Raw genomic sequence first — 23,319 nt, 5'->3', positions numbered from 1 at the left:
CTACGAGTTTTCACATCATAAAAAAAAACTACGATGGTTGATTCTTTGTTGTCTTGGAAGATCCATAACTCTCATTTTAGATCAGTCAATAAATTCAAGTACGCGTTTAAATTTTTTTTAATTCGACATCATGAATTCCTGACTAGTTGTTATATATTTTGGTTAAAACACGATTATTTAAACACAAAGTAAACATGAAATATCGACAAACACCTAAATTATTCCACTAAATCACATTGCATGTTCACTAGCAAGAATTTCGAAAGAAATCTAGCTAGGAAGCCAATACTCAATTCGATCCTAATATAATACGAAGCTCTTTGAATTTAATATAATTATAAAGTTGAGATAATTTAAAGATAACAAAAATAATGATTGCAAATCCAAGTTAACATTGGATTCCCGAGCTTTTGAGTTCTTTTCATTGACCTCTTTAATGGGGCATGCTTAAGCAAAGAGATAAGTGGTCAAAAAGTAACCACACATTGATTAATGTCTATTACTACACTCCATTATTTAGCTTTTATGGAGATTCTTGTCTCACTTTAAGATGGCTTTACATTCCCTCATGTGGTTTGTTGATACAAGTCAATTTAGGCCTCGGGAATAAATGTAGATATCGTCTCACTTATAGGGTCCAACATATATTACAGTAAGTATGATTTATTCCATGAGTGGGAGATGTAAGTTGTCGTGTTCTACGTTCAATATAATTGAAGATCGATATAGATGGCGTACGATTTCGACACTTTAGTACTCTCGGTGATTATTTGTTGTGATTGAGATTTGATGTGTAATGTCATATTATTACTATCGATGAACAATGACTAACATTGTTAAAAATTTAAAGTTAAAAGGAGTGAAAGTGAAATTTGATAATATAAAATTTCAAATCACAAAAAATAAACATATTGTTCCAAAATTATAATTTTAATTTTTTTGACAAAATTATTGATATATTTTATTGATCATAATACTTGTGAGAAAAAATATATTTCCCCTCAAGGATCCAAACATGTTAAGACGTACTTATTAATTTCTTGCCAATAGATGAGCATGTTATTCAGTTAGTGGAATGATCAAGTTGTCGTTCTTTGATAGGATTGTTAATGATTGACAATGAAGTGTAAATTAAGTAATTTAATCAGTCATTTTTAGAAAAGACAATCTTGTGAATAGATCATGATTGTATTATAATATAATAGGGGAACTGAGATAACAGTGTTTCATGTTAGTTTAAATTATCTTGAGAACTTTTTAATTTATCTACCAGACTATTGGTCCTCTAATCGATCCAAATTTGGTTTTAATTAAAAATTAGTGGTGTTTTTTTCCTAATTTTTTATCCGAGTTTCGCTTAAGCGAAAAACGTCAAACATGTTAATAATATTCCATATCAAGTCAATAATATCCAACAAAAAAAAAAAGTCAATAATATCCAACATCGTATCAAAACATATATAACGATTATAAGATTATATGCATCAATTTCTTGCACTAAAATCAAATTTTGACATTCCTCGATAAATTCAATTTTAATGTACCCCATGCTCTCTGTGAGCTGCTTGTTGGACTGAGCGAATAATGTTTGAATCGTATGAATACGATATTTAAGGTAACATTCGCAAGAATTAAGTATTTCCAAACTTTCCGTTAACGAAATATTTGAAAATTATATATAGAAATTCAAAAAGATGCTCTTGCAGACACCGCCTAAATCTATCGTTTTAATTAGGGATGTGAACAAACGAAAGGTTCGCGAGCTATTCGGATTTCGGCTCGATAAAAAGCTCGTTCGAGTTCATTTGTTAAGCTTATCGAGCCGAACCCGAATTTGATTTTGAGCTCGACAATTTTCACGAGCCGAGCTTGAGCTTAAGGATGTTCGATTCGTGAGCTCGCGAACATGTTTGTTAATAGGCTCGGAAACTCGAGTTCGAGCTCGACTGTTGGAAAAAAAATAATAAAATAAGATGGTTGGTTTTGAATGAGAATTTGATGCATCTTTTCTAGATGAAAGTTTGCATCCTTTCGGTATGAAACATTGCATCTTTTCGGTCCGAACCATTGCGTCCTTTTGGTTGAGTGTGCAGCCATCTGATGTATCCATCCGCATGCAACTGTCCAACGTCTATAAATAGATCACCCCACTTGCATTCATTCTTACCAATTCACTCATTCCTTTCTTCTCTTGTCTTGCATAGAGAGTTCTAATCTCTCTCCCTTCTTTTGCTTAAAGAGTTTCTTAAAACACTTTGTGTTTAAAGTTTTTCGAGTTTGTAGTGTTACTACTCGAGGTTGTCAGCGTTATATCTTGGGAGACATTTTGCGCTAAACCCGTAAACACCTAGGCGGGGCAAATCTGTCTTAAAGATAGAGAGTTAAACTCTCGACTCGCTGTTGTTGTTTCATTCATTGCGCACTGTGGTTCTTCGTGATACTTTTGATAACAAGTTTAAGACAGATTTTGTATGATGGCTACTGATCCATCTGTCATTGTCACGCCGCCCTCTGTTGCGCCCCCACCACCGCCCCCTGTTACGCCGCCACCACCTGTTACACTGGTTGTCACGGCCCCTGCCGCTTCTAATGCGCATGCCGAGAAACCTGAGAAGTTCTTCGATATTGACTTCAAGACATGACAACAAAAGATGTTGTTTTACCTCACAACACTTCATCTTGCGAGGTTTTTTAAGGAAGTTGTTGCTGTTCCGGCACCAAATGCTGACACACAAGAAAGGTCTGCTTTCGATGCATGGTCTCACAGCGACTTCTTGTGCCGGAACTACATACTGAATGGGTTGAACAATACGTTGTATAACGTATACTCTACAACCAAGACGGCTAAGGAACTTTGGGAGTCCTTAGAAAAAAAAATACAAGACGGAGGATGCCGGTTCAAAGAAATTTGTAGTCGGAAGGTTCCTCGAATTCAAGATGGTTGATACCAAAACGATGATAAACCAAGTGCAAGAATTTCAGATCACCCTCCATGACATAATGGTCGAAGGGATGATGCTAAGTGAATCCTTCCAGGTTGCTGCCTTGATCGAAAAGCTGCCACCTTTATGGAAGGAGTTCAAGAATTATTTGAAGCACAAACGCAAAAATATGGGACTCGAGGACTTGATCGTCAGGCTGCGAATTGAGGAAGACAATCGCAAAGCGGAGATCAAAAATGGTAAGATGCCGATGGAAGCAAAGGCAAACTTGGTGGAGCTGAACACTACGAAGAAAGGAAACATTTTAGGAAATATGTGAATCAAGAAAAGAACAAGAAGTGGAAATAAACATGTTGGAACTGTGGGAAGACGAACCACAAGGCCAATGATTGTCGCTTACCGAAGAAGGACAATCATTACCGGGCAAATGTTGTCCAACACAGATCTGTGCCTGTTGACTTGTCTGAGTTAGATCTGTCAGCAGTGGTTTTCGAGGCCAACATGGTTGATCATCCTAGAGAATGATTTATTGACACCGGAGCCACCCGACATATCTGTGCTAACAAGGAGTTATTCTCGAAATATACTCTTATAAGCGGAAGACAACTTTATATGGGTAACAATGCGACTTCCAACATCGTTGCCTTAGGCAAAGTGGTCATCAAGATGACTTCGGGAAAGGAGCTTACTCTGATTGATGTCCTTCATGTTTCGAACATAAGGAAGAATCTTGTATCAGGTTCTAGGCTGGTTAAGGCCGGATTTAGAATAGTGTTTGGAAAAGTTGTAATCATGAAAAATGGACAGTTCCTAGGAAAATGATATATTGAAAAGAGACTGTTCAAAATGAATGTAATGAATGTACTTCGCAAGTTTGAAAGTAATAAAGTTAATGCTTTGAATTACTTGGTTGAATGTTCTAATTTATGGCATACTAGATTAGGACATGTTAACTTCAACACCTTGAGGAAACTCGAAAAGTTAAATCTTATTCCAAAGACTAAGATTGATACAAACTACAAATGTGAAGTATGTGTTGAAGCTAAATTAACTAAAGTACCTTTTTACAAAGTGAAAAGAAGTACGATATCTCTAGAACTAATTCACACTGACATTTGTGATTTAAAGTTTGTACAAACTAGAGGTGGGAAAAAATATTTTATTACATTCATTGATGATTGCACTAGATTCTGTTATGTGTTTCTATTAAGAAGCAAAGATGAAACTCTAGAAATTTTTAAAACTTATAAAAATGAAGTTGAAAATCAACTTGGAAAACGAATCAAGAAAATTCGTAGTGATAGAGGAGGTGAATATGTTGCTCCGTTTGAAGAATTTTGCAATGAATCTGGCATTATTCATCAAACAGCTGCTCCTTATTCACCATAATCTAATGGTGTTGCAGAAAGAAAAAGCCGTACTCTGAAAGAAATGATGAATGTCATGCTAATAAGTTCTGGACTACCCCAGAACTTGTGGGGGGAAGCAATACTTTCGGCAAATCATATTCTTAACAAAATTTCACATAAAAAGAAGAATGAAACTCCTTAAGAATTGTGGAAAGAAAATAAGCCCTCATACAAATACTTGAAAGTGTGGGGGTGTTTGGTGAAAGTAGAAATACCAAAGCCAAAACAAGTGAAGATTGGACCTAAGACTGTAGATTGCATCTTCATTGGATATGCAAACAACAGTAGTGTATATAGATTCCTAGTGCACAAGTCAGTGATTCCTGATATACATGAAAATACGATTATTGAATCAAGGAATGCTGCATTTTTTGAGAACGTCTTTCCTTGTAAAGAAGGAAAAGAAAATAGCTCTTCCAAAAGAGTTCATGAATCCACTAATGAGGAAACTCATGAAAGTGAAGAACCAAGGCGTAGTAAGAGAGCTAAGATAGCTAAAACTTTTGGTCCTGATTTTCTTAGTTATGCTATAGAAAATGATCCAAGGACCTTAAGAGAAGCGCTATCTAGTCCAGACGCTCCGCTTTGGAAAGAGGCCATAAACAGCAAAATAAATTCCATCATGCAAAATCATACTTGGAAATTAGTAGATCTCCCACCAAGAAGCAAACCTTTAGGATGCAAATGGATCCTAAAAAGAAAATACAAAGCTGATGGATCTGTTGAAAAATATAAAGCAAGGTTAGTGGCTAAAGGATTTAGACAAAAAGAAGGGTTGGATTTCTTCGATACATATTCACCTGTTACAAGAATAACTTCTATTCGAGCACTTATAGCAATTGCTGCTTTAAATAATCTCGAAATTCACAAATGGATGTAAATACGGCATTTTTAAATGGTGAGTTGGAAGAAGAAATATATATGAAACAACCTGAAGGTTTTATAGCTCCTGGTCAAGAAAATAAAGTGTGCAAACTCGTTAAATCATTGTATGGGCTAAAACAAGCTCCTAAACAATGACATGAAAAGTTTGACAAAACAATGATGTCAAATATATTCAAGATTAACGAGTGTGATAAATGTGTTTATATAAAGGGCATACCTAACTCATATGTAATTGTCTGTCTATATGTAGACGACATGCTCATAATGGGTAGTAGTCATGATATCATCATGAATACTAAGAAAATGTTGACAAAACATTTTGATATGAAAGATATGGGAAAAGCAAACGTTATCTTAGGAATTAAGATTGAAAAAATGTAGTAACCCGGAAACCATTTTAAGATAATAATATGTTAAACATGATTAAGGGTTGGTAATTGATCTATTTCGGAGTATTATTGGACTTCGGAAGAGGAATTTGGGCTTTTGACTTTGGGCCAGATCGGAAGCTCCGATCCCAGTTCGGAAGCTCCGATCCTGATCACTTCGGAAGCAGATCGGATGCACGGGGATCGGACGTTCCGATCAGGAACGGAGGTTCCGATCTCAACCAGCCAGCAATGCTCGATGATTCAGCCGTAAGTTTTGACAAGTGTTGATCGGGGGTTCGATCGGAAGTTCCGATCCCGGAACGGTAGTTCCGATCCCGACGTGTCGGACATGCACAGAATGAGCTGGAATCGGAAGCTCCGATCCCGAGATCGGTGGTTCCGATCGTTGCCGAGATTTTGGCTATAAATAGGGCTCATTTGCTTCAGTTTTGAAATACGAATTTCCGCGTTTTCTTCTTCAGTTATATAGTGTGAGTTATACACTTGAGGGCCCTATCGGTTATAATAGAGGTTCTGGAATAACCAAGGTGTGGTTATAGTCATCCGGGACTAGCGACTCCAAAGGGCTAACTACGGACGAAGGTATGGTCCGAGAATCTATTTAAGTTTTGGGAGTACTTATTAGCTTAGTTAAGGCTTATAGAATTTATGTAGTGATACGGTGAACTTTTGAATATAGGCTTGGAACCTAGGATCCTATTATACTTGAACTAGCCTAGAGGTACGTACACATTGACTGAGATTGCCAGCGAGTTTACATGTTTATATGTTGCATTTATTTGGCATTATTATATGGCATGAGATATGATTTACTGTTTTCTATACTCATATGTCATGTGCATATACACGTTGAGCCTATTTCTTGTTATACCTGATTATAGAGCCGCTCAGCTCTATATTCGATAGTTTGTCACTGAGAGTACCGCGACGGCGGGGGCATTTATGTCTGTCTACTCTGGTGTACTAGACGAGTGTGGTTGCACCCAGAGGTTGATCCGTGCGGTGGCAGCACTCATGTGGCGCCGGTTCTGAGCATGACTTTTCAGATGACCCTGTACCAGTCATCATGTTGCATGCATTATATACATATGTTTACTCATGTCTATGTACTGGGCGTAGCGCTCACGTCCTAGTTGTTATCTTGGACACCCTATTCCATGGGGCAGGTCGCAGGATGGACGGAGCTGGTAGTTCAAGGCAGGACTAGGGAGCAGGAGCTTTGAAAGTTTTTCTACAGCACGATTTATTAGCTGTATAATGTTTACTTTTAAGAATTTCGATATGGTTGTATCACTACAGATTTAAGCCTGGATTATATTACTAAGCTGATATGTAAATTATGGATTATGTTTCCGCACGTTTTTACTCTGTTAAGTATTTTGCTGTATTAAGTTTAATGCATGCTATTAGTTGCCAGTTAGTAGGTGATTCCATGCAGGGTCACTACATTTTTGGTATCAGAGCATGCATAGATTTTGGGATTAGTACTTGGGATTTAGTTTAGTCTTGAGTAATTCTTGCGCATTTGGGATTTTAATGTGCAATTCTTTTCAGGATATGGCTGACGAGAGTCACGGTAGTGTTGGCCAGGGAAGTGGTCATCATCATCGTCGCCATCATCATCATCAGGATGATCAACATCGTCCTCATGAGGGTAGACGTCGCTACTCTATCAATAAGTTTATGCAGGTAGGACCGAAACCCTTAGTGGGAGGCGAGAATCCTGAACAAGCTAGAAGCTGGATGTCTAAACTTGAGAGCACGTTTCGAGCTTTTGAGTGTACTGAGGAGCAGAAACTGGAAGTTCTAGAATTCGTTCTAGAGGATAGAGCACGTTTTTGTTGGGATGCCAAGGTTGCTCAGGCACGTACTGAGAGAGGACAGGTGACTTGGGGGGATTTCTGTCGGGAGTTTCGGAAATTGTATTTTCCTCCGGCTGTTCGCCAAGCACGATCTATGGAGTTGCTTACTTTGAGGCAAGGATCAATGACTATTGATCAGTATCAACAGCGATTTCTTGATCTGCTACCTTTCAGTCCTCATATCAATGAGAGTGATGCGTCGAAATATGATATATTTTTGCAAGGCTTGAACCAAGATATCTACTCTCAGGTTGTCGTCTGTGATGACCCGGTGTCTTATGAGACTTTGGTGAATCGTTGTCGTCTTGTGGAGACCAGCAACAGGCGTGGACAGTTGATGATGTCATCACAGCCTAGTGGATTTGTTGAGCCTCGAGCTCAATCTGTTGTGCCATCTGTACCTACGTCTTCTTCTACTCCTACTAATTCATCTGGATCTCGTGGTTCACGAGGTATGTTCCGTTTTGGGAAGAAGAAGAAGAAGGAGGAGTTTTGTAGCCACTGTGGTGGGAAGCATCCTGCAGCTTCATGTCGGAGAGCTACTGGGGCGTGTTATATTTGTGGTCAGCAGGGACATCTGCGGAGAGATTGTCCTCAGCGCATGGGTTCTGCTAGTGGATCGGGATCCCAGGTTGGATCTCAGGCTTCTACTTTTCCACGTCAGCAGCCAGCACCACAGAGTTCTTCTGGTTATCGTCCCCAGACTCAAGGGCAAGTGTTTGCTCTGTCTCAGGAGCAGGCTACGGAGGGAAGCGATCGCATGTTGGCAGGTAACTTCTTGTTATGTGGTATTCCTGCACTTGTATTAATTGATACTGGAGCATCGCATTCCTTTATTTCTAGTCGCTTCGTTAAGAGACATAGATTACCTTACGTATCATTAGATATGGATTTAGTTGTATCTACTCCGTTGGAGCAAGAGATAGTAACTAAGCGTCTAGTGATGGGTTGCCTTCTGGAGTTTGAGGGTAATGTGTTATCGGCTAATTTGATGATATTAGCGATGACGGATTTTGACTGTATCTTGGGAATAGATATGCTGACTTTGTATCACGCTACTGTGGATTGTTATCAGCGTCTGGTACAGTTTCACCCCGTTGAGGGTGATAGTTGGTATTTTTATGGTGAGGGTGCGCGACCTCCGATGCCACTTGTTTCGGCTCTGAAGGCATGTCATGTCTTGGAGTCAGGTGGGGAGGGCTACCTCATCTATGCAGTTGATATGTCCATGAGTAGTACGGGTATTGATCAGCTACCGGTTGTCAGCGAGTTTCCTGACGTATTCCCTGATGAGATTCCTGGTTTTCCTCCGGTTCGAGAGGTTGAATTTGGTATTGATCTAGTACCAGGAATTACGCCTATATCCCGAGCACCTTATCGTCTGGCACCGTCAGAGATGAGGGAATTGAAAAAGCAGTTACAGGATCTGCTTGATAAGGGATATATTCGTCCGAGTGTTTCTCCGTGGGGAGCACCTGTTTTGTTTGTCAAGAAGAAGGATGGATCGATGCGATTATGTATTGATTACAGGCAGTTGAATCGTGTCACCATCAAGAATAAGTATCCTTTGCCGCGAATTGATGATCTGTTTGATCAACTACAGGGTACTTCTGTTTATTCGAAGATAGATCTGAGATCTGGATACCATCAGATGCGGGTACGAGACTCAGATATATCTACGACTGCTTTCAGGACCAGATACGGGCATTATGAGTTTCTGGTGATGCCATTCGGTTTGACGAATGCACCGGCAGTCTTTATGAATCTGATGAATCAGGTATTTCGAGATTATCTGGATAGATTTGTCATCGTCTTTATAGATGATATTCTTGTTTATTCTCATGACAAGGATGAGCATGCACAGCATTTGAGGATTGTTCTACAGACGTTACGAGATAAGCAGTTATATGCGAAATTAAGCAAGTGTGAATTCTGGCTTGATCGGGTAGTATTTCTCGGTCATGTGATTTCTAATGAAGGGATATCTGTTGATCCTAGTAAGATAGAGGCAGTGCTGAACTGGTCTCGACCGACGACGGTTGCTGAGATTTGTAGTTTCTTGGGTCTAGCGGGATATTACCGTCGGTTCATCGAGAATTTTTCACAGTTGGCCAGGCCTTTGACTCAGCTTACACGGAAAGATGTTGCCTTCATTTGGTCCTCGGATTGTGAGGAGTCATTTCACGAGCTGCGTAGACGTCTTACTACTGCACCTGTGCTAGCTCTACCTTCTGGATCAGGAGGTTATGTTGTCTATACTGATGCCTCTGGTAAGGGGTTAGGATGTGTTTTGACACAGCATGAACATGTTATTGCCTATGCTTCTCGACAGTTGAAGTTGCATGAGAGTAATTATCCAGTGCATGATCTCGAGTTAGCCGCCATTGTATTTGCGCTCAAGATTTGGAGACATTATCTTTATGGCGAGAAATTTGAGATATTTACGGATCACAAGAGTTTGAAGTATTTATTCACTCAGGCAGAGTTGAATATGCGACAGAGACGCTGGATGGATCTCCTGAAGGATTATGATTGTGAAATCAAATATCATCCAGGTTCTGCTAATCTTACTGCTGATGCCTTGAGTCGGCAGGTAAGACTGTCTGCACTTCAGACTAATGAAATATCTCATATGATTCAAGAGTGTTGTTCATTGAGTTTTACGCTCAAGCACAAGAAAGGGAGGAATGGGATTCGTTTGTATACTATTCTATCTGAGCCAGCATTGTATTCTCGGATCAGAGATGCTCAGATATCTGATGTTAAGACTCAGCGATTGGCACGTCTAGCCAATGGAGTTAATACATCTGGATTCCATTTTCAGGCAGATGGTTTATTGTGCCTATCCAATAGAGTGGTTGTACCTAATGTTGCGGAGCTCAGGAATGATATTCTATCTCAAGCTCACAGGAGTCGATTATCAGTTCATCCTGGAAGTATGAAAATGTATAAGGACTTGCGAACTAGATTCTGGTGGAAGGGGATGAAGCGAAGTGTGTATCAATTTGTTTCGAGATGTTTGGTTTGTCAACAGGTCAAGGCTGAACATCGACGACCAGGTGGATTACTGCAGAATCTTGAGATTCCCGAATGGAAGTGGGAGCACGTGACTATGGATTTTGTTACCCACTTGCCTATGACTTCACGTCAGTGTGATGCTATCTGGGTTGTCGTTGACCGTTTGACAAAATCAGCACACTTTATTCCTTATAACCGGGAGTATTCTTATGATCGCATGGCACGCTTATATATCCAAGAGATTGTGCGATTACATGGGATTCCAGTAAGTATCGTCAGTGATAGAGATCCGCGATTTACTTCACGTTTTTGGGGTAGTTTTCAGCAGGCGTTGGGTACCACTCTGAGTTTGAGCACGGCGTATCATCCGGAGACTGACGGGCAGTCAGAGCGCACTATTCGTACGCTGGAGGATATGCTACGTTCTTCTGTCATGGATTTTGGCTTATTTTGGCAGGATCAGTTACCTTTGATTGAATTTGCCTACAATAACAGTTATCATCGTAGTATTGATATGGCACCTTTCGAGGCATTGTATGGTCGACGGTGTCGTACTCCGTTATTCTGGGATGAAGTCAGGGAACGGCAAGTCGAGGGTCCTGAATTGGTGCAGCAGATTGTAGACAAGGTAGATTTGATCAAGCATAGGATCAAAGTTGCTCAAGATAGACAAGCCAGTTATGCGAATATTCGCCGCAGGCCACTTCAGTTTGAGCCTGGTGAATATGTTTTTCTGCGAGTATCACCTTTCAGAAAGGTGATGAGATTCGGTGTGAAAGGCAAGTTGTCTCCTCGTTACATTGGGCCTTTCCAGATACTGGAGAAGATCGGAGATGTTGCTTATCGTTTGGCTTTACCGCCATCTCTTTCCAGTATACACAATGTTTTTCATGTGTCGTTGCTTCGACAGTACATAGCTGATGAATCTCATGTGATTCAATCTACTGATATTCAGCTAGAGCCAGATCTGTCTTTTGTTGAACGACCAATCTGTATCCTAGACAGGAAGGAGAAAGTTCTTCGGAACAAGACTATACCACTTGTGATGGTACAGTGGCAGCGCCGAGGCGTTGAAGAAGCAACTTGGGAAACTGAGAGTCGTATGCGAGCAGAATATCATGAGTTGTTTGCCTTGTATTTTTTATTACCATATAAGATGTAATTACCGTTGTTGTAATAAGACATGGTTTGATGTTTCATATTATTATCTTGATTTATCTTTAGATGTTATTTCGCGGACGAAATATCTAAAGGTGGGGAGAATGTAGTAACCCGGAAACCATTTTAAGATAATAATATGTTAAACATGATTAAGGGTTGGTAATTGATCTATTTCGGAGTATTATTGGACTTCGGAAGAGGAATTTGGGCTTTTGACTTTGGGCCAGATCGGAAGCTCCGATCCCAGTTCGGAAGCTCCGATCCTGATCACTTCGGAAGCAGATCGGATGCACGGGGATCGGACGTTCCGATCAGGAACGGAGGTTCCGATCTCAGCCAGCCAGCAATGCTCGATGATTCAGCCGTAAGTTTTGACAAGTGTTGATCGGGGGTTCGATCGGAAGTTCCGATCCCGGAACGGTAGTTCCGATCCCGACGTGTCGGACATGCACAGAATGAGCTGGAATCGGAAGCTCCGATCCCGAGATCGGTGGTTCCGATCGTTGCCGAGATTTTGGCTATAAATAGGGCTCATTTGCTTCGGTTTTGAAATACGAATTCCCGCGTTTTCTTCTTCAGTTATATAGTGTGAGTTATACACTTGAGGGCCCTATCGGTTATAATAGAGGTTCTGGAATAACCAAGGTGTGGTTATAGTCATCCGGGACTAGCGACTCCAAAGGGCTAACTACGGACGAAGGTATGGTCCGAGAATCTATTTAAGTTTTGGGAGTACTTATTAGCTTAGTTAAGGCTTATAGAATTTATGTAGTGATACGGTGAACTTTTGAATATAGGCTTGGAACCTAGGATCCTATTATACTTGAACTAGCCTAGAGGTACGTACACATTGACTGAGATTGCCAGCGAGTTTACATGTTTATATGTTGCATTTATTTGGCATTATTATATGGCATGAGATATGATTTACCGTTTTCTATACTCATATGTCATGTGCATATACACGTTGAGCCTATTTCTTGTTATACCTGATTATAGAGCCGCTCAGCTCTATATTCGATAGTCTGTCACTGAGAGTACCGCGACGGCGGGGGCATTTATGTCTGTCTACTCTGGTGTACTAGACGAGTGTGGTTGCACCCAGAGGTTGATCCGTGCGGTGGCAGCACTCATGTGGCGCCGGTTCTGAGCATGACTTTTCAGATGACCCTGTACCAGTCATCATGTTGCATGCATTATATACATATGTTTACTCATGTCTATGTACTGGGCGTAGCGCTCACGTCCTAGTTGTTATCTTGGACACCCTATTCCATGGGGCAGGTCGCAGGATGGACGGAACTGGTAGTTCAAGGCAGGACTAGGGAGCAGGAGCTTTGAAAGTTTTTATACAGCACGATTTATTAGCTGTATAATGTTTACTTTTAAGAATTTCGATATGGTTGTATCACTACAGATTTAAGCCTGGATTATATTACTAAGCTGATATGTAAATTATGGATTATGTTTCCGCACGTTTTTACTCTGTTAAGTATTTTGCTGTATTAAGTTTAATGCATGCTATTAGTTGCCAGTTAGTAGGTGATTCCATGCAGGGTCACTACAAAAAACGTCTGAAGGAATTACCCTAACACAATCTCATTGTATTGAGAAAGTACTTAGGAAATTCAATGCGTATGATGTTACGCCAGTAAGATCACCCGTAGATTTAAATTTACATTTATCTAAAAATCGAGGTGAACCCGTATCTCAACAACAATATGCAATGATTATTGGAAGTCTAATGTATATTACAAATTGTACTCATATTGCTTATTCGATAAATAAATTGAGTAGATTCACAAGTAATCCAAGTCATGATCATTGGAAAGCATTAGAAAGAGTATTTAAATACTTAAAGTATTCAATGGACTATGGATTACATTATGCAACATATCCTTCCATACTTGAAGGATATTGTGATGCAAATTGGATTTCAGACACAAAAGACTACAAATCCACAAGTGGATATGTGTTCACCATTGGTGGAGGAGCGGTGTCATGGAAATCCTCTAAGCAAACGTATATAGCTCGTTCAACTATGGAATCGGAGTTCATAGATTTAGACAAAGCGGGAGAAGAAGCGAAATGACTTCGTAATTTCCTAGAAGATATTCCATGTTGGACGAAACCAGTGCCAGCAATAATGATACATTGTGATAGTCAGTCAGCTATAGGTAGGGCACAAAGTAGTATGTATAATGGTAAGTTAAGACACATACGTCGAAGACATAATACCATTAGGCAGTTGATCTCAAATGGTGTTATCGCAGTTGATTATGTAAAATCAAAAGATAACTTAGCGGATTCGTTGACAAAAGGTTTAGGTAGAGATCAAGTAAACTGCTTATCAAGATGAATGAGATTAAAACCTACAAAATTAAAGAATATTCATAGCGGAAACCCAACCTTGTAGATTGGAGATTCCAAGATCTTGGTTCAATGGGAAAATCAAGTTATGAATGTTCGCTTGCACTTAGAACTTCGTTCTATTCTCATTCCTAGGATAAAAGTGCAACCTGTGCAAGTAGTAAGGTTAAGTTTTAACAAAATTTTAATGATTCCTATATTTCTTAAGAAATAGGGTATGGCAGGATACTCATATAATAGGAGGTCACCTATTTAAGTGTGAAGACGGGCCGCTTCAACGAAACACTTAAGAATCCAAGATGTTGTCCAGGGCCAAAACGGACAAAACCATGAGAACAAATAAAGTGTGAGAAAAAATTATTGTGTGAATACTATTGTCTTGGTTTACATCAACAACTGAATAGTTCAAGACATCACGTTCACTAGGCAGCCTAGTAAATCCGATAGTATTTCACTAAGGAAGGTTCAAAGCCGCAAGCTACCTCTCCCCATGCAATAATTTTTTGCAAGAAACTCTCTTATAGCATATGCATACATATTCACATAAATTCACATTCATGTGGGGGATTGTTGGAAAAATAATAATAAAATAAGATGGTTGGTTTTGAATGAGAATTTGATGCATCTTTTCTAGATGAAAGTTTGCATCCTTCCGAAACATTGCATCTTTTCGGTCCGAACCAGTGCATCCTTTCGGTATGAAACATTGCATCTTTTCGGTCCGAACCATTGCGTCCTTTCGGTTGAGTGTGCAGCCATCTGATGTATCCGTCCGCATGCAACTGTCCAACGTCTATAAATAGATCACCCCACTTGCATTCATTCTTACTCATTCACTCATTCCTTTCTTCTCTTGTCTTGCATAGAGAGTTCTAATCTCTCTCCCTTCTTTTGCTTAAAGAGTTTCTTAAATCACTTTGTGTTCGAATTTCTTCGATTTTGTAGTGTTACTACTTGAGGTTGTCAGCGTTCTATCTTGGGAGATATTTTGCGCTAAACCCGTAAACACCTAGGTGGGGCAAATCTGTCTTAAAAATAGAGAGTTAAACTCTCGGATCGCTGTTGTTGTGTCATTCATTGCGCACTGTGGTTCTTCGTGATACTTTTGATAACATCGACTCGTTAAAGAGGCTCGCGAGCTCGAGCTCGGCCCGTTTAGGAGCTCGCGAATATGTTCATTAATTTATATGGCTTGCAAGTTCGAATTCAGTTCCTTTATCGAGTTTGAGTAAGATTCTTATATATATTCTGAATATGCAATATGGCTTGTGACTTGTGAGCAATCTCGGCTCATATGTTGAGTGAAAAAATAAAAAATTAATACTAATGCAAATGACATGATTGTGAGTTGTAACACAATACTTTGTTGAAAGAAAGATGAATTAATTACAACACATAGGACGTAGCCACAATTTGTATTTTTTATTTAAATTAAATTTACTAATGAATGATAATTCAATCAATAACTTTCTAACGAACTAAAATAACAATTTTATTTAAAAAAAATGTATTACAAGAATTAGAATATATATATATTTATATATATATGATAGATTAATGATATTCAAAACTTTTAGTTTTAGTTAAAAGAAGTTAGAAATTATCTAAATTAAATTTGTTGAGTTAAAACTTGTTAACTCAATATATGTACATGTACAACATATTAAAATATTTCATATACTGGGGAATCGTGTAACAGGTAATGCTTATATCTCGTTAAAAAAAAGAGTGAAGTGAGTTTTTAAAAATATTTTAAAATAAATGTAAACCTTTTGAAATTTAAAAGAAATATAAATTATAACAATTAAGCCATATAATAAATTTTTATATACTTGTGAACTAAGCATAGACGGTGCTTATTTTATTTAAGGGTGAGTGCTCGAAACTTGAGTTTAGCATTTTTAGTTGGGAGCTTTTGATTTATTAATTATATGATCGTGTGATGAAATTTTTGGAATGACGAAAATAATTGTGTACTATACAGTAGAGAAGAGAGCACCTTGTACTTGTCGAAGGGTTGTGACTGAAATTTGCATCTCGAATTTGATCTGTAATAAATTCGGAGATTTTGAGATATATCATGACTAATTAAGCATGTAGTAATGATGCTGTAAATTCGTAAAGATCGAAAACTTTGAAGAATGAAATTGATCGATTTTTTTGAAATTGGGTTGGATTAGAGGTTGAAGTTTTAGATCATGGTAAAGTTGTAAATCAAGTTGTAGTCAATTTTATCGAGAAATTATAATCGAAAAAATCAAACTCGAGTTCCGTTGTTTGCCTGACGAGCCAAAAAACGAGTGTGCTCAACGAGCTCCCTTAAAGAACATGAAAACAACTTGCTTAACGAACTTGAAAAAGAGATCGCTTATTTTAACTGAAAATGAGCCGAAATCGAATCAAACTCATTTAATATGATAAATGAGCCGAGTCCGAACCTTATGATAAAAGCTCGGACCGAACTCGAGCCGAACCTGAACCTTTTACATATATCAAACAAGTCGAGCCCAAACTTGAAATTGCTCGCTCGGCTCGGCTCGGCTCGGCTCATTTACGTCCGTAGCTTTAATCAATTTCAAGTGTGGCTAAACTTCAATTTCGTAAAGGCTAATGATTTGACTCTTCACTCCTTTGCAATAATATAACTCGAGTATCTTTAGTGAAAGCAGCCTGCGCGCGAGGCCATCGGGGTAATCACTAATCATTGTCTTCTTGTATCAAATAAAGAATGTCCGAAATTTATATAAATACATATATTTCGAATTTGCTGCTGAGATTTGTATGGAGAGATGAGTTTTACAGTTTTTTTAGATTATTTATATCGCCAAATTAATTAAAATTTATAATGCACTAATCTATTACTATTTATTAAGTTTAAGCTTAAGCACCACGTAAAAATTGAATTGAGTCTTGGTCTGATTTTTTTTAATCCAAAAATGCCCCTATACTCACTCATGTTCTTTCTATCATTTCCAATTTACACGTTTTTTTTTATTTTATCCCCCATTTCAATTTGCTTCATTTTCTTTCGAATTATGTGGAAAGTGCTGCTCTTATGTCTATACATAATTCATAAATATTTATGTATCAGGTCACACACATATCGGATGTGCCTCAATTAATAGTATTAATAATGATCAGCTTTAAATGTTTCATTTGAGTAAAATTAATATGGAATACTTATTTTTTTAATTATTTATTACTGTGATGGTCAATGATGGCAAAACTAGGAAAGGTATTTACGGTTTCTTAGTGGGATTAAAAGGTGGCTTTGTTATTCCTCTTTTTACATGCAAAGAACAAAGCTACCATTAAACAGTTGGCGGGCCAAGCTGACTTTGCGAGATATATATATATATATATATATATATATATATATATATATATATATATATATATATATATAAGCCCCAAAGGGGTGTTCAAGTTGGTGGAGTAGGTGAACTTTTGGCCAGAGGTCAGGAGTTTAATTCCTCCTGCCAACACTTTCTTGGACTAGTCTATCACACAGGGTTTGCCCAATGTGGTTTACCTGACTAACGTAGTTTGCAGGCTATTGCTTTAGTTTGGGAATTTACCCAGAGCGCACTGAAAGGTAGCAGCTGCGGATTTCCACGTCACAAAATATATATATATATATATATATATATATATATATATATATATATATATATATATATATATATATATATATATATATATTTTCAGCTGCCCAACCAATGATCTCCAACTGGTCCCGATAACTAAAACTCGGTACCGTGTTTTAGTGATGCGAAAAATAAAATAAAACTAAAATCCGATACCGGGTTTTAGTCGGAGACGAGTTGGGCAGGAATTATTGAGAAGTTGAAAACTTCTCATATATATATATCACAAAAACTCTTTTAGATGATTTTACAGATAAATTTTGTGAGACAGATCTCGTAATTGGGTCACTCGTGATAATGTATTAGTTTTTATGCAAATAACTATTTATTGTAAATATGAGTAGCTTTAGCATGTTTTACGGATAAAGATCCGTGAGATCATCTCACAAAAGACCAACTATATATATATATATCATGAGTATCGTGTGTAAACATTAATATAAAACATATTTTTTCTATTCGAATATACAAGCTTATTTTTTCACATGGATTAAGAAACTTATTGATGAAAACATAATTTGCAAACAAACTTCCTATTTTATTCTTATCTAATCCATTCAATTGTACTCGAAACTTAATTAAACTAGTATCCCTTGCACGCGATGCATGCATATAATAAAAAAAATTATGTTAATTGATTTTCATGTTATTTTTAGAATTCACGTGATAAGTTAAATATTCAAAAGTTTAATAGTGATAATTATCTAATCTAAAATTTTAAAATATAAACAAAGATAGCGAAATATCATTTTGATAAATAAGATAAAATTCTATGGCTAAAAAAAGAGGATATCATATAAAATGATTAATTTGTCTAAAAATTTTGGTTTTATTGAGAATCAAATTAAGTTATAATCGTAATTTAATCTCAAATTTCATCAATAAATTAAAATTTAATTAATTAAAGACTTTTTACTATAATAATATAATAGCATGAATATATCAGTGAGAAATTTTAAAAAATGATACTAAACATAAAAAGTGAATTATATATTCAACACAAAAAAAGGGGAAAAAAACTTATAAAATTGAGACAGAAATGCATGCTCGGAATTACCAATATATATCATTAAACTGAAAGATGGATTATTGCAAATCATTAAACTTGTACACACTGAGTTGAAATTAGAGGAGAAAGCCGGTATTGCCTCAAATGCCTTGCACCAAATTTGATTTGACACCAAATCTTATCATCCAAAGAGGGGATTTATTTTTATCAGATGCAAGCGGTTAAAAAAAAAAAAGTTTAACAGAAAATTTTCTAAAATCTTTCTCATCAAATTGTAACAAATCCTTCCTCGATTTTTTGTTTCTTTTTAAAATAATATAAATATATAGAGTCAATTTTTAGCGGGCTTGTGAGAAGCAGTGAACAAAATTAAGCAGGGCCCGTGAGTCAGCCCATTTTGATAAGAAAGTATGCTTCAAATTTGCGAGAACAGAACAAAGGTACGGTCCCCATAAATGGATATAATCAGGAATGAATCGAATGATCGATAAAGAAAACTAGCTAATGCCTGTATTTGGATATTCAGATTTTTCCCTTTATATCAAATTCCTTACTTTGATCCGGTCATAAATAATATAATTCTTTTCGAATGAGTATAAATATGATGATAAACATCAGCATGTAACGAAAATGACGATGGATACAGCGGATACATATGCCCATAAAACATTGGAAACAAAATCTCACGACTCCTCATTTCTACACATACATGTATTCACCTCCACGTACAGCATTTGCAGCACCTTTCCTCTCTTCTTCAGCTTCTTTCTCCTTCTCCTTCCAGCTTTCGTATGCATGATCATCGGTCTTCAGTTCATGCCGACATATTGGACAAGAATTATGTACATCCTATCACGTCAAAGAAATTCAAGAGTAAGCTAAAAGCCAATTTCTTGCAAGTCAGGATATCCCTGAATTTGTTCAGCCCATCAAGCGAAAAGTTTCAACCATGTCGATTAAAAGTTAGTTTCTTAGAGGTCGGATATCAAGGATTGAATTGAACACATTATAGACAAGTTGTTCATTCTATCGAGTCAAAGATTACTCAAAAAACATTGGACGGTATAGACTCCAGATATTTAGTGGGGTTTGAACAGGCAAAATTAAACTGTAAAAATTGAAGGGGTGATATACATGTAATACATAAAAAGATGCAGTTTGTAAGAAAATTTAAAAGAAGACTGCTCCTTTTAGCCTTCTCATCTGGTACCATCAGCAGATACACAGACAAGCAGTATCTAATATACTCTCTTCGACTAAGACATCGCCTGATAAATTAGAGTAACAAGTGAGGAAAGGTACCAGCCATGGTTTGAGACAAGGAGGATGGAACATGTGTTTGCAGGGTAATTCTTGCATCTGATCTTCAACCACCAAATTTTCTTGGCAAATGGAGCATGCGGCGTCTTTACCAAGTTTGCTCAAGATTTCTTCTGTAACTGTAGTAACCGGAAGCTTTGCCACTACTTCCTTGCTTGCAGGTGGGACTCTAGGGACACCGGAATCCATGTCCAGGATCTGGAACCAAAAGAAAATTAGAGATAAATAATAATAGATGCTATGATTTAACAGAAGAACATCATTTTTAGGCAATTCATAGTTCATAACAGATTTTATATGCTTTGCCTTGAAGAATCTAGCTTAAAACTGCTAAAGAAGCAACAAATCATCCATCTAGACAAAGTGTAGTGCTATTTATTATATTCTTGTCTGCACTAAGGCACAACAATTAAACAAACGAATGATCAGTTAGGAACTTTGGATATAGAAGCCATTTCTTTAAAAACTACTTTATTAATCTCAATTTTTAACGGTTATCCTCAAAAGGAAAGAAGCAATTATTTTTTTTTCTTTCTCTACAAATAGAATTGCATGCAGAATCCCGGAACCTACCATTCTGGATTCTTGTAAAGTGTTTTTGAGCACTTCATTTGAACAAGTTATCCATCATGACATCACATTTTAGTAAAAAAAGGCGTTGTGGGACTCGCAATTTCTCAATCCTAATGGAATCAAATAAACTCATTGGATACAAAATATTAGCCTAAATGCGAACTACAGAAATACATCAAATTGGGGTACGGGTAACGATTATTAAACACAAGAAGAACAAAACAATGATCAATGACGTCTCCTTAAAATCTGACTTTCAAGGGGCAAATATATTGGTAGACAAAAGAGAAATGGCAAAAATACCTCTGGCACAATATTATCCAGCCTATCAACCAGGTCCTGAAGTATGTTCACAGCACCATCCATGGTGTTACTACTGTCCAACTGCCCTGAAGATTCACCTTGCAACAAGGTAGCAGCTGCAGTAAGCAAATTCGATTGCACTAACCAATCAGGCTGTGGAGGCTCAGGATCGACAGTGAGATGCCCTTCAAAGAGATAACCTGAATCAAACATTAAAAATTAAATTAAAACTGCCCTGGAACAAAAAAAGAAGAAGAAGAAGCACCATAAGAATAATGCATATAAAGAATCGGATTTTATAGAGTGACAGCACAAAACCATGGTATAAAGAATATGTGGAACCGAGCCTTCCGAATACACCAGAAACTGCAGATGATGGTATGATGCAACTCAATTATTTTAAATCATGCACCAATCACACTCAATGTTCCAAACATTGCATTTTATAGGTGGCAGTCATATAGATCATTTATTAAATTATTTCCAATCAACAAAATTCTACTAATAATTTTCTCCAACTTGAAACAGATGGAAATCTAAACCATGAAACCAATTGCTAGGATAGTCCGATGATCAGTCCTATAAGTTACAGTACAACATATTTACAATTATCGATACTCCGGAAAATGAGATGTTTATACCTCTATTAATTCTATTTTGTGTATCTCTTAATTCTTCAGATCCGTTCTGTATTTCACCCAATTGCTCTCGTGCCTGAGTGATGCAACTTTGCAAGTGTTTCTTCTTGGATTGATCCTTGACCATCTGCTCAGCCTCCTCGAAAAGCCTAAGCCCAGCATTCCAAAACCCTGGGGACGTGTATCTTGTCTTCAAAATAGTCGCAACTCGGCATAATACTGAATAGAACTGCAAATAGCAAATAAAACAAGTTGATTCCTAGAGAAATGGATACTGATGTTAACTATCAGCATCTCAAAAAGGAATTAAATGGATAATATACACAGAAACAACGATAAATGAAGGATTGAACATTTGACACTTATTTGGATGATGACAACAATGTAATTCAAATCCCTTTACAGCATCCCCGACAAATATATTTTTATCACTTTTTCAGAGGAGAATCGTTACTTCCAATCAATCCCCACCTAAAATGCACCAACTTAAAACTTACGGAATCGAATAAACCACGGCTTTGAAGCCAAATAATAGGATCAAACACAGGTCAGTTTTAGACATACCTGATGCTAGTCGAATTTATCAGATCTTTTTAAATGGGCAAGCTACCCCATCAAGAATTGTTGCTCCCAAGATTAAACTTTTAAGCTACAAATGCATCTCTTGTAAACGTATACATAAAAATAGCATTTTGAATGAGGAATTCTAATGAAACTACCTAAAAGATGAATTTAACTACGTGTAAAAGAAGATGATGTCGTCTCATGTTAAAGTTAAACAGTATGATTCTTTCCCATCATATCATCAATACAAAAAACGAGGATTGTGTGAACAGTGAACGCAAACCAAAAATGACCAAGGAGAAAAGGACAGAAAAAGCTAAAACAGCCCATCCCAATACTACCCACATGGAGTCAATTCCACCGAAAGGATCACAACCATTGGCACATCCAGTTAAACTTTCATCAACCAGCCATCAAACTCACACGAGATAAAACCCATTTATTCTTTTTAAAAAATTGAATTTAGGGAAGAAAGAAACAGACTAATTCTTGGAGAGAAGGTGAAGCGGATGCATAACGCTGTTGAAGGAGAGATCTGATGTTGGAAACAGATTCCTCGAACATCTGCTTCTTGGAAAGCTGTTTCTGCAGCTCCTGCAGCCTCGATTTCACATCTTCCTCTTGCGCCATCTTCTGTGGAACTCTTGAAATAAATTCGATCGTTTGGTTTGGTTTGGTTTTTATCGTTTCGCCCTTGGGATATGTTTGATTTATATGATACGGAAGCCATCGAATGAAGCTGCCTTCTTTAGCAAGAAAATTCATTATTTGGATGGAGCTTTATTTTCGAAAAATTTATTATTCTACTTTAATTTTTTTTTACTTTAATTTTTTTTATTGTTATAGCTAAATACTATGACTATATATTTAGTTTTTATATATTAAAAAAACATTAAAAATATCAAAACATATTTTGAGTTATGAATTTTATATTTAAAAAATAATAATAAGTCTGTTCAAAAATTGTGATGAATTGTGACGATGTCATTGTTAGATCCGTTATTTTACTTCTCGATGCCTACTTTGGTCGCGCATTCAAGTCCGTTTATTTTGTACGATGTCATTGTTAGATCCGTTACTTTACTTCTCGATGCGTAGGATAAACTATCTGACTAATTAAATTAGTCAAGTAAATCGTACAAAATAAACGGACTTGAATGCGCGACCAAATGTTTATTGATTATTGCTGGAATAACAAACTGCAGTATGGTTGTGCCAAGCAAGTC

The 23,319-nt window shown here is 37.2% G+C and overlaps 1 protein-coding gene across 1 annotated transcript; it reads right to left on the bottom strand.

Annotated features, from left to right (window-relative positions):
* Positions 1-19,214: 19,214 nt before the first annotated feature.
* Positions 19,215-22,820, bottom strand: LOC140871626 (E3 ubiquitin-protein ligase AIP2). Its single transcript, XM_073274224.1, has 5 exons — positions 22,577-22,820; positions 21,533-21,758; positions 20,892-21,091; positions 19,998-20,213; positions 19,215-19,544 (listed from the first exon to the last, which is right to left on the bottom strand). The coding sequence occupies exons 1-5, from the start codon at positions 22,721-22,723 to the stop codon at positions 19,395-19,397; spliced, it is 939 nt and encodes a 312-aa protein (XP_073130325.1). The 5' UTR covers positions 22,724-22,820; the 3' UTR covers positions 19,215-19,394.
* Positions 22,821-23,319: the final 499 nt, after the last annotated feature.

Source organism: Henckelia pumila, unplaced genomic scaffold (assembly GCF_033568475.1).
Source record: "Henckelia pumila isolate YLH828 unplaced genomic scaffold, ASM3356847v2 CTG_461:::fragment_3, whole genome shotgun sequence".
Lineage (NCBI taxonomy): Eukaryota > Viridiplantae > Streptophyta > Magnoliopsida > Lamiales > Gesneriaceae > Henckelia > Henckelia pumila.
This window is presented reverse-complemented; position numbering and strand designations above follow the sequence as displayed.